General features: G+C 41.5%; 1 protein-coding gene across 30 annotated transcripts in view; it reads left to right on the plus strand.

The window, feature by feature from the left end:
* The window catches only part of NEB (nebulin), a 114,600-nt gene that overhangs the window by 95,737 nt on the left and 6,349 nt on the right, over positions 1–12,514 (plus strand). For 13 of the 30 annotated variants that reach the window (XM_065840522.2, XM_065840524.2, XM_065840535.2 and 10 more), the window contains 10 exons: positions 223–333; positions 444–557; positions 700–804; positions 1,225–1,329; positions 1,586–1,690; positions 2,468–2,560; positions 5,005–5,097; positions 6,182–6,274; positions 6,746–6,838; positions 11,989–12,081. In XM_065840522.2, the coding sequence (XP_065696594.1) occupies positions 223–333; positions 444–557; positions 700–804; positions 1,225–1,329; positions 1,586–1,690; positions 2,468–2,560; positions 5,005–5,097; positions 6,182–6,274; positions 6,746–6,838; positions 11,989–12,081 (1,005 nt within the window). Of the gene's footprint in view, positions 1–222; positions 334–443; positions 558–699; positions 805–1,224; positions 1,330–1,585; positions 1,691–2,467; positions 2,561–5,004; positions 5,098–6,181; positions 6,275–6,745; positions 6,839–8,183; positions 8,277–8,782; positions 12,082–12,514 lie in introns of those variants that run through there. The other 17 variants (XM_065840534.2, XM_065840537.2, XM_071810668.1 and 14 more) reach the window with 10 other exon arrangements.

Here is a 12,514-nt window from a genome sequence, read left to right on the forward strand (position 1 = left end):
CTTTGCAATTTGTCTTCAACAATAATTACTATATTCCGTTGCAGTAGTTCTTATGTATATATATCTTTATATATATATATACATACAATATTCTTTGTGGTTTAAAAAAATCTTTTTTCTTTTGGAGCTTTTGAATTTTTTGTTTTATATTTGCAACAAAACTGTAGAGTGTAGAACTCTCTTTAGACTGGCTTTGCAGTTCTCTTTTTCTTTCTTCTGCAGAAAGAGTACAGGAAGGATCTGGAGGAAGCTGTCAAAGGTAAAGGACTGACAGCTTTAGAGGAGACTCCAGACATGTTACGAGCAAAGAATGCAACTCAGATCCTGAATGAGGTATGTCCAAAGCTGCTTGGAAAACACCTGAATAACAGCCTCCAACTGATCAGTGCTTCTGCTGTATAACACTAATGTGAACTTGATCATTCCTTTGTCTTCATCTGCAGAAAGAATACAAAAAAGCCTTGGAATTAGAAATCAGAGGAAAAGGTCTGACAGAACTGGCTTTGGAGACACCAGATTTTGTGAGAGCAAAAAATGCCACTGACATTGCCAGCCAGGTCTGTGTGAATGTCTCGTATGTCACATCTTATGTCTTCTTTAAAGGAAAATTTATTAACAGGGTTTTTTTTCTGATTAAACCAAATGAAAATAATGGTCAAGATATGATGAAGGTACCTAAATGTGAGCTCTCCCCAACAGATCAAATACAAACAGTTGGCAGAAATGGAGAAAGCCAACTACACCAGTGTTGTGGACACTCCGGAGATTATTCATGCCCAGCAGGTCAAGAACCTTGCGAGCCAGGTATCCTGAGTGGAGCAGTTTAACCCTTGTTCGCGTGGGAACCTCGAGTGGTGACCAGTTTGGGGCACCTAAAGAACCACCTGGCACAGCAGTCAAGAGATACACCAGGAAAACAAGTTTCTCTAGAGCTGTGATCTGGCATCTCTTACTCTGAAATTCCATTTCAGTATTGAAATTGATTTATCAAATGCTTGCTTATGCAATACCAAAGCTAATTTTGTTCTAGATTTAGCCTTATTTTCCTACTTCTTAATAACCTAATGTTTAAAAGAAATTTAACACAGATGCATGGTTGGAATTTATATCAGACACAGAAGTACTCACATTTCCATAAAGGTGGGCGTCACGCAACAATAAGTAATGCCAGATTATTTATTACTGCTTTGGTATTAATGGAATATATTTTGTATTTTCTATAAGAAAAAGTACAAGGAAGATGCAGAGAAGACCATGCCGTACTACGTGCCTGTAGCAGACACACCAGAAATGCAGAGAGTCCGTGAGAATCAGAAGAATGTTAGCACGGTACGTATAGAAATAATAACCACTGTTACTGTCAAATAATAAAAAATGTTCTGCTTTTTTTTCATATAATAAGGTCCTGTTATCACACTTTAATGCCAACCAGGATGCCTTTATGTTCTCAGGGATCTTTAGGCAGAGGCTCTGCTGTGGATGAGAAAAACCTGGTTTTTTTCTCATCTTCAAAGAAATCTTTGTGAGTAAATGTTTCTGGCATAGAGTCAACCTTTGTCATTTTACTGTATTTTGTTTTCAACAGCTTCAGTATCAGTGGGACCTACAGAACAGTAAAGGCAAAGTTACAGTTGTACAAGACACACCAGAAATGCTGCGTGTGAAAGAGAACCAGAAGAATTTCAGCTCGGTATGGCTCATTTCTATTTGCAGTTCTCCTTCCAAAAAATACAGCTTAATATGTTTAATGAAATAGCTTTTCTTAGCTCTTATCTTACAGATTCTCATGTTCTTGGTCTGCTTAAATGTGTGTAAGAACTTTTTCAACCAGAGCTAATTTTGTTGGAAGTAGATTTAGGTGGCTTTTGCAGCCCGTTTTTGGCTGCTGTGGGTGCCCTGATTGCACTATTTCACACATACGTAGCTGTGATACAGCTAAACAATCAATGCTGTGCTTAAATTGGTAGTACCAGTATCCACCTTTCTGTTGTGCTGTCACCAGGTAAGCAGGGGATTCTTGTTGTGTTGCAGCCGGCTCCTTCCAGTGAAAAGTGAGCTGTCTGCTGGATTTGATTCACATTTCATGTATTTACCTGAAGTGCCTGAAGCCTGCTGTATAGTTTTGCCATAAGGAAGTAAATAAGTGGAAAACATTTGTGTAAAACATTAAAAAAGAAAAACATAGAACAAAAGGAACGAATTAGAATACTAGTCTTCAATCCTAAAATTAGCCTACAAATGTTTTGGTATTCTACTTAAATTGCATTGCTACAAATACAAATGATCAGCCCCTTTGTTGCACAAATGGCGCTCAGGTTGTAGGACAGACTGCAGATGGGCACTAAGGCAGTGGCTGGAAAGGGTCCTCTGAGTCTTACAAATCACTGTCATGAGCTGTATTCACTCCAGGAGAAATAATGTTGTGTTTTGTTTGCTTAACCTTGTTGTCTTCATTCTAAATATTAAGATTTTATATAAAGAAGATATTGGAACTGGAACTGCTATTGAAAAGACACCAGAGATGCAGAGAGTTAAAAGAACCCAGGATGCAATCAGCTCGGTACAAAAGAATTGATTTTTAATACTCCACCAATGCCATCTCAACTTGAAATAATACATTTCCCCCCTTCTTATTTCTTTACATGTTGCTAACAGTGGTTTGGCAATAATCCAAACTTCCTAAAAGTTTTTGCCTATTCTTGCTACCTAAACAGTAATCTTTCTAATGATTAACATTCAATTTGTTACTTACAATCCATTTCTAAAACATGAAACCTCTTGCCATCATTTTAATCTCATCTCAAACACAGTTTATTTAGCACAGAATCAAAGAGTTATTTAGGTTGGAAGAGACCCCTTGAGATGCTCTACTCCAGCCCCGGTGCTGAAGCAGAGTGAGGTAGAGCAGGTTGCCTGGAGCCACGTCCAGTTGAGTTTTGAATATCTCGAAGGCTGAAGATTCCACCAGCACTCTGGGCAATCTGTGTCACTGTCTAACTGCCCTCATGCTAAAAAACTATTTTTCCTGTGCTGACATTGAATTTTCTGGTTTTTAATTTGTGCTGGTTACCTCCTGTCCTGTCACTGAGCGCGCCTGAGAAGAGTGGCTCCCTCTTCTTCATTCCTTCTCACTGGGTATTTATTCACACTGCTAAGTTCCCCCTGAGCCTCCTCTCGTCCAGGCTGAAGAGTCCCAGCTCTCTGAGCCTCTTCCCACACCAAAGCTGTGGCTTCCCACACTCATCTTTGTGGCCCTGCTCTGGACTTGCTCCAGTGTCTTTCTTGTACTGGTGAGCCCTGAACTGGACTCAGAACTCCCCAGTTCTTAGGGCAGTTCCTTCTCCCTTGGTTCCCCACATCAGAGACTCAGGCACAGATTCCAGAAATTCTTCTAAAATATAGAATTTATTCCCCAGGAACAGCACAGAGCAGCCTGAGCTGGTGCCTCCTGAAGAGGGACCCTCAGTGGAAAAGAACTTGGACACTTCCACCCCGAGTCCGAGCCCCCACTCCTGTGTGTCACTCTGGGCCAGCTGCAGAATTGGAGTCGGGGTTCTTCACTGGATCTCCTCATTTTGGTCAGGCTGGCCCTCAGTCCGAGTCCTGACCTCCAGCTGCTGTTCTGCACCTGCAGCTGGAGAAAAGATCTTGGCAAAACAGAACATTGTTCTGTCAGACGCCGTTGTGCTCCTTTGTTGATCTCCACGGACGTGGCTCCCCTCCTGGCTTGAAGACTCTCAGGTCTTTTTACTTGAAAAAGCAGAAAGTTCCAAGGTTCACAGTTTGCAGAAGTTATGCCAAGCAAACTTACTCATGCTAAGCAAATTCTATAGAAGCAGTTTCTGACCAAGTTCTATATGAGGCAGAACACCCAATAATTCAGTTGGGTTCTCTGTGAGGATCCAGGGCAAACAGCATCCAAAGCCTTACTAAAGCATGTCTCAGAAAGCTTTTGTGTATATATATCTCTATGAATATATATATGAATATATACATTTACATGTATATATAAAAGTATAAGTATATATATAAAAGATCATAACACTCCAGAATTGGAATAATAGGAATAAAAGGAATAATGCATATTCCTTTTATTTTGAAATGTGTAATTATTTTTCATGCTTTTTTGAACACTGACATCATTTGAGTATAAAAGTTACTAACATTTCAGCCTTTCGTTTCATGCGTAGGATGTTAAATATGTTCTTGTAAAATGCTATTGTAAAGTGGAAATGCAAACAGCACCGTAATTGTTCAAACGTAGTGTGATGACTCCCACCTTTGTTGAATATGATCGAGTTTTACAAATTGAAAATTCTTCTTCCGTTGGTAGAAAGACCAAATGGGATCAGGTTCAAAGGTATTTACACCTGGTTTTAGAAACCCCTTTTAGTGAAGTGCCGTTCGCAGTGAGATCTCAGCAACAGCTGAAGTAATTTTCTGATGATTGCTTTTAAATCTGAGGAGAAGGCTTCACCCGCAGGTCTTGAAGCCAACCAGAATCGTTATATTTTCAGTCTCCGCAAGATCAGGATAATGCTCTTTATGTATCCACATCTGAATGTAGGTGCCTGTTTCAATGCCATAAAGCTATAATTTTCAGAAATTATTTAGAAATTTAAAGAATTTTTTAGAATTTTTAGCATTTTTTAGAATTTTAAAGAAACCTTGAAATGATCTCTTTACAAATCGGGGTATGCTCTTGCTGAGTTTAAGCTCCTGGGAGGCGTTAGATACCCCAGCTGACAAATTCTGGCTCAAACAAGGCCCTGCCTTGTTACCTTAAGCTGAGTTCTTGATAAAATGCTTGGTAGAATCGTGACACTGATTTATTAGATAGAAGGTTCCTTGATCATTGCCCTCTACCAGAACACATTTAGTACCTGAGATTTGAATGAGTTTGTGAAGTGTCCAAGATCTTTCTTCATTCTGTAACTGGTTACATGCGTCAGCTGCGTTTTCATGTAAAACCTTTTACTTTTTGCTATGTCTGTGCCTTTGTAGATCAAGTACAAGGAGAGTATTGGCAAAGGAACTCCAATTCCTGACCTGCCGGAAGTGAAGCGTGTCAAGGAGACCCAGAAGCACATCAGTTCGGTAATGACCAGTATTTTCTATTTACCCATATCCTTGTGCTCCAGGCTCTGGTAGTGTTTGTGGGTATTTTTCATTGAAAAGGACCAGATCTCTAAACCCCCGTATTCAGCAGGAAGGAGTTGAAGTGTCTCAATGTTGAAGTAATAATTAAAATCAGCCACTTGCCTGTGTTATTTCTGTGGCCTTTTCTAAACGCAGAACTAGAAACAAAAAATACCTGGATGATGTCTTACAATTAGGCTGAAAAAATGGATCAGCTCGACAGAACTTTGTGAGCTGTTAATGATACTAATGTACTGCACAGCTCATTTTGCACATCGGAATTGTTTTTTCAAATGACTTTTCTTTAGTTTTTTCTTTTACATATATTTTGCCTTCCTGCGAGTGCTTGATTTTTCTATTTTTCAATTGTTTCGATGACACCAAGGAGAGATTTGTTCTGTTTTGTTAGCATGTTTTGTTGCAATTCTTTTACTCACTGCAAGTGAGTGCATTTGTAATGTATTTATGGCTGGGTGTAAACCAACCCACACATCTCCTATACAACTCCGTTCCTTTTTATTCCCCAATCGATCAACCAATTACAGGTTAAATCTAATAATGCAAGAGCTAAAATGCAATTGTTTTTCTTACTAGAGACCTAACCAAAGTAAAATAGTGGTGCTCTGAGCAAATAGTTACAGAGATCAAAATGAAGTGCAGCCCACAGCTAAGTATTTCTGTATTAAACACGCCTATGGAAAGTTCAGCTGTTTGTTAACACCATAGGAAAATAAATCTGAAAATGCTGACTGCTTGAAAAGCAATATTATTACATTTCCTAAGCTAAGATAAAAAGCAAAACATAGCGACCTGTTCAGTCAGGATATTTGAATTTGTGTTCAAGCACCTCAGCATAGACCGTGAGTGCTTTGCTGAGCTGCTGACTGTGCTCATAAAGCTGCACACTAAAATAAATAGTGCCTGTTTTTACATGTAATCCCAGCTTATACCTACCTATAGAGCAGGTAAATGATCTGTCCAGTGCGCTGTACTTGTGGAGGAGTGTGATGTTCTCACCTGGCTGGGTGCTTGTGTTCTGCAGGTGTTGTACAAAGAGGACCTAGGGACAGGTACCCCCACCCCTGTCACTCCAGAAATAGAGAGAGTCAGACGCAATCAAGAACACATTAGCTCGGTATTTAAAAAAAACAATTATAATAACTTATTTTTGCGTAACATCCTAACATATAATCTGATTTTCTTCGATGGTTTAGAATCTCACCCTGCTCCTCTCTTTTTCTTGGCAATATTTTTAACTCATTTATATTCCACCTTTTTGTGCTTTGACTTTTTTGGTGATTTACAACTGATTGACAACTTCACCTGCATTTCCTTTAAGAACCAAAACTGGAAGTGAGCCGTGACATTAACTACGTGGTGTTTCTTTCCATGTTTGTTTTATCTTAACCCTTCATCTTCCAGTATCTGCAGTCATATATTTACAGAATAATCAACCCCTTCCTTAATATTTGCCGTGAGAAAAGTGTGACATTAATTAAAAAGTGATCCTAACGCTAAACATAATTCACAAAATAGTCAGTTTTAATGATTTTGCCTGTGTTGAGTGCTTTTCTTTCTTTTGTGGAAACTTTCTTGTACCTCACAGGTGTTGTACAAAGAGGGTTTAGGGACCGGCACCCCCACTGCGGTCACTGCCGACATGGAGAGAGTCAAACGCAATCAAGAGAACATTAGCTCGGTATTGCTGAATCAAACAAAACCTACCATTCAAACACAAACCAGATCCCTTTAACTCCTCCATATTTAATTTTTCTTTCAAGTCTTTGAACTTTGAACAACCCTTTCTTAATCCAACCACTAAACCACTGCCAGTATCCTTATATTTTAATTTTGCAGTCTCATTTTAATAGCTCCAGCTGTGAGATTCTAACCTCATTTAGTGAAGCAGTCCCGTTTTCTCCCCATCCTGCTGGGAGCGTCTCGCTGTCCTCAGTAACCACCGACCCTCTGACGTTCCTCAGCCTCACCCGGGGCTTGTGCTGCACTCGCAAAACCAACGTTGAGCAGTTCCCGAAGCAAAGCGCCCCAGCACAACACCCGTGCGCTCCCTGTGCCCCCTTTGGCTGCGTTGGATGCTTCCTTACATCCCACAGGTCTTTGTAAGAAAACCTGGGTGGCATCCCCATATGACTGATCTAGGAAAAGAATGACAAAAATGGCATATATAGAAAAAAATTACCGTAGTAATGATTTTCTGTCTGTATTGTTTCTACTCCTCACACATTCCAGTCAAATTACCATTACGGTATAATTTCATTCTGTATTTCTGTTTTAATTAGAGCAGCTTAGGACTAATTTGGACTCACTCTGACCCAGTTCAGACACAACCCATGCGAAATTCAGTCCTGAATGAGACGAACGCGGCAGCTCAGCGAGGCCACCGGTGTTAAAGTTCAGCTCAGCGAGGCCACCAGTGTTAAAGTTCAGCTCAGCGAGGCCACCGGTGTTAAAGTTCAGCTCACCAAGGCCACCAGTGTTAAAGTTCAGCTCACCAAGGCCACCGGTATTAAAGTTCAGCTCAGAGAGGCCACCGATGTTAAAGTTCAGCTCAGCGAGGCCACCAGTGTTAAAGTTCAGCTCAGTGAGGCCACTGGTGTTAAAGTTTTGCTCCGTTTCCTGGTCTCTGAGGTCACCGCGGCCCTTTTGTGCGGCTGAGTCTGTTCAGAAATGCAGATACAGAGCTGCTCAGTCAAGATCTTTTGTTTGATGAGGGAAACTCCTTGGGGGGAAAAAATAAGATATAAATGCAAAGAGTTTTCAGGTAGCTTGGAACAAGCTCCTGCAGTTCTTGCTGCCAATATTTGTGTGCACCCAGGTGAGATGACAACAAACCTCACAGTAATATTATCTGATTATTTTCATTGGGTTTTTTTGCCTTTGAACAAGGCTGACAAAACTCTATTTTTCATACTTCGAAGTGTCCTGATATTGAATGACTTGTCTTCTCTCTCTCCTCCCGTCCTCCTCTTGCCTTTCCTTTCCTTTCTTTTCCTTTTCCTTTCAATGTATTAATTGCCCCCCAGGTGTTGTACAGAGAGGGGCCGGGCGTGGGCACCCCCGTCCCTGTCACCCCCGAGATGCAGAGGGTCAAACGCAATCAAGAGAACTTTAGCTCGGTATTGTTTTTGTAATTCAAGAAGAAAACCTCCCCGTAACCATTTAACGCCTCCAATTTTCTACTCTCTCTAATTTACTTATAAACATAGAAACTTCCCTTTTCTGCTATTAAAATTTTTAGTCATTGTTAGATGTATTTTATATACTTATTTTTTACAAGGTTTTTTTAATAATATTTGATGCTTCATGTCCTTTAAAGTTTTTTTGTGAAGCTTAAACACCCTGCTTTTTTTAAACAACCTTTTAAAAATATATATATATTTGCTAAATTCCATTCCTCTAATGCTTTCTTACCCAGCTGCAGCGTAGCTAAGAATTAATCTGCAGTATTTCCAGCTATCAGAAAACCTCCTCCGAATTTCTCACCATCGTTCAACTGCTCTGCACCTCCCAAGTGTTCCCGCTTTCGAGTGCATTTGGTGCGCGTCAGAATCCCCTGCGCTGCCTCCAGAAAGTGCGGAGATGCTTTTGTTCTCACCTGGTTCTGAACCTGTGTCCCATGCAGGTGTTGTACAAGGAGGAGCTGGGGACGGGGACCCCCACCCCGGTCACCCCCGAGATCGAACGCGTCAAACGCAACCAGGAAAACTTTAGCTCGGTATTTTGTTAATTTGAAAAGCAACAGTTTTCCTTTTAATCTATTTTAAAATAATTTTAACACCAAAAAGAACCCCCAAACTTTTGTATTCCCTGTAATCAATTTACACACAAAAAAATCCCGTTCCCTATGTTTTGACATTTTTCCCTTCATAATCGTTACTTGGTTTCGATGAGATCTTCTTACTAATGATAAATTTTGGATTCTGTTTTCCTATCTTTCTTCTGACTCATCAGCTTTTCCTTTCATTAACCACATCAGCCCTCAATTACTGGTTTGTTGGGTTTGGTTTTAGTGTTTTTCTTCTGGTTTTACTGCATACAAACACTGAACTCTTTCCTGCTGCGATCCCTGCCGGTGTAACGTGCTGGGATGGGTGAACCAAGCAGAACCTTTGCTTTCTTTATTCCTTCCGTGTTGTACTTGACGCCTTCTTCCTTTAGGAAAGGGTTAATACTGTTGCAGAGCCAGTGGCCCGAACCCGCGGCCGCTGCCAGCGGCTCTGGCTGTGCTGGAACCACAGGTTTGCAGGGTCACAAATGAGCATTCGAAACATGAGGATGTCTCTCAGGCTGAGGAAAGGGTCCCGGGAGACAGAGAGCACTAGTGATGATCATTTCTCAGGTACCATTTTCACACATGTGCCTTTATTATGGCCATGTCTCTGTTCTTTCTGGAATAAGCAAACTGGACTTTTGCTGCTGAGCTGGGCAAGCGATAGAGTTACAATAACTAGAGTTTCGCTCAGGAACATTCGGCTCCTCAAGGTGCGTGTGCAGCAAAACTTGTGCATTAGGACCTGGTGCTGCAGCCGCTCAGGTGTGGGCAGGAGACAGTTTCCCTCTCTGCTGCTGAAAACACAATAACAGACGTCAATCTAATTTATAGAAGACTTTAATCTCCTAAATACCAGTTTTAACTGTGCATTTCTTACATGTTTTTGGTGCTGCTGTTTGCCGAGGGTGGCTCAGAAGAGCAGCGTCTCTCGTGTTCCGCGCGTTCTCGCAGCAAACAGGGGTTGCTGGTGTTTGCTTGTTCCGTGTTCCTAATGCAGCCGTGTCCCCGCAGGTGTTGTACAAGGAGGAGCTGGGGACGGGGACCCCCACCCCGGTCACCCCCGAGATCGAACGCGTCAAACGCAACCAGGAAAACTTTAGCTCGGTATTTTGTTAATTTGAAAAGCAACCGTTTTCCTTTTAATCTATTTTAAAATAATGTTAACCCCAACCTTTTGTATTCCCTGTAATCAATTTACACAAAAAATACCTCGTTCCCCATATTTTGACATTTTTCCCTTCACAATCGTTACTTGGTTTCGATGAGATCATCTTACTAATGGTAACTTTTGGATTCTGTTTTCCCATCTTTCTTCTGACTCATCAGCTTTTCCTTTCATTAACCACATCAGCCCTCAATTACTGGTTTGTTGGGTTTGGTTTTAGTGTTTTTCTTCTGGTTTTACTGCATACAAACACTGAACTCTTTCCTGCTGCGATCCCTGCCGGTGTAACGTGCTGCCATGGGTGAACCAAGCAGAACCTTTGGTTCTTTATTCCTTCTGTGTTGTACTTGACACCTTCTTCCTTTAGGAAAGGGTTAATACTGTTGCAGAGCCAGTGGCCCGAACCCGCGGCCGCTGCCAGCGGCTCTGGCTGTGCTGGAACCACAGGTTTGCAGGGTCACAAATGAGCATTCGAAACATGAGGATGTCTCTCAGGCTGAGGAAATGGTCCCAGGAGACAGAGAGCACTAATAATTATCATTTCTCAGGTACCATTTTCACACATGTGCCTGTATTATGGCCATGTCTCTGTTCTTCCTGTAATAAGCAAACTGGACTTTTGCTGCTGAGCTGGGCAAGCGATAGAGTTATAATAACTAGAGTTTCGCTCAGGAACATTCGGCCCCTCAAGGTGCATGTGCAGCAAAACTTGTGCATTAGGACCTGGTGCTGCAGCCGCTCAGGTGTGGGCAGGAGACAGTTTCCCTCTCTGCTGCTGAAAACACAATAACAGACGTCAATCTAATTTATAGAAGACTTTAATCTTCTAAATACCAGTTTTAACTGTCCATTTCTTACATGTTTTTGGTGCTGCTGTTTGCCGAGGGTGGCTCAGAAGAGCAGCGTCTCTCGTGTTCCGCGCGTTCTCGCAGCAAACAGGGGTTGCTGGTGTTCGCTTGTTCCGTGTTCCTAATGCAGCCGTGTCCCCGCAGGTGTTGTACAAGGAGGAGCTGGGGACGGGGACCCCCACCCCGGTCACCCCCGAGATCGAACGCGTCAAACGCAACCAGGAAAACTTTAGCTCGGTATTTTGTTAATTTGAAAAGCAGCAAATTCCCTTTTGATCCAGTTAAAAATAATTCTAACACACAACAATATTTGTGTTCCCCTGTAATCAACTTACACACAACGTAATACCCTGCTCCCTTGGAGGTGTTTTTTGACCTGTGATTGTTGCTTAGAACATTTTTGTTCCTCTCTTGATTTAATCACCTTAATAACTTTTAATTCCACCTTTTTTGACTCTATTTTAATTTGTTGTTGTTAAAAATAACCTCTTTTTTCTTTTCTGACACACAACAATCATCAGTTTTGTTTGCTGTTTTGGTTTTTGTTGGGTTGTGGGGTTTTTATTAATTTTTAATGATTTTTTTAGTTTTCCCCCCTGTTTTTACTCTTTGTCCCTATGAGAACTAAACTGACACAGACCCGTGGAAGTGGCCTCGGTGTGACGATGCTCTAACACAGGCTGGTGTGACCTGCTGCGGGGTTCATGGGCTGATAAGTGGAACTGAGTTGATTTCTTTCTTCCCTTTGTGTTGTATTTAAAACTTCCTAAAGACAGAAAGTACCAAACTACTACTGCACAGTTTTTCTGTACAGGTGCTGAGAAGCAAACAGGTTTTAGGTTTTCTTGCTTTCCGCCAGAAATGGTTACAGATTATTTGTATATATATATATACAGTGTTTAGCTTGCCAGTTTAATTTTGCTCTTTGATTGCAAGCCTTGTCTGGGCAGGAGCTCGGGCACCGTTCGGTGTGTTGCTGTTGTTGGCCTGTTGGCTGTTGTGTTCGCTGTTCTGCTGTTGTTGACGCGGCCGTGTCCCCGCAGGTTTTGTACAAGGAGGAGCTGGGGACAGGGACCCCAACCCCGCTCACCCCCGAGCTGGAGAGAGTCAAACGCAACCAGGAACACATTAGCTCGGTATTTGGTGGAGGAGAAACAATTCCCCTTTAACTCCACTTCAACTGAACTTTATAACCTTTATTAAAAGCGAACAATTCCACTCCTTACTCCCATGTAATCGACTTATAAAACATCCTTTCTTCTTCACTGTATTCTGTTTTCCAGTGTTACTGACTACTTAATATATATAATTATTTACATCATCCTAAATATTTTTAACCGTTTTGCTCCCTGTTCCAACTTCCTTTTCCTTTTCTCTGTGGTTTGTGGTTTTGTTTGTGGTGTGGGCGTTTTTTCCTGTGTGTTTTTTCTTTCGTTCTTTCTCCAAACGCTATTTTAATGCTGTTATCATAGAAGAGGGAGGCTCCAGCATCCCCGCAGGCTTCAGCGGGGGTTCCAAACCCCCTCTTCCACCATGGCAATGTCTTAGATTTGATGGGAGAGGCTTCTG

This window comes from Patagioenas fasciata, chromosome 7 (assembly GCF_037038585.1).
Source record: "Patagioenas fasciata isolate bPatFas1 chromosome 7, bPatFas1.hap1, whole genome shotgun sequence".
NCBI classification, from domain to species: domain Eukaryota; kingdom Metazoa; phylum Chordata; class Aves; order Columbiformes; family Columbidae; genus Patagioenas; species Patagioenas fasciata.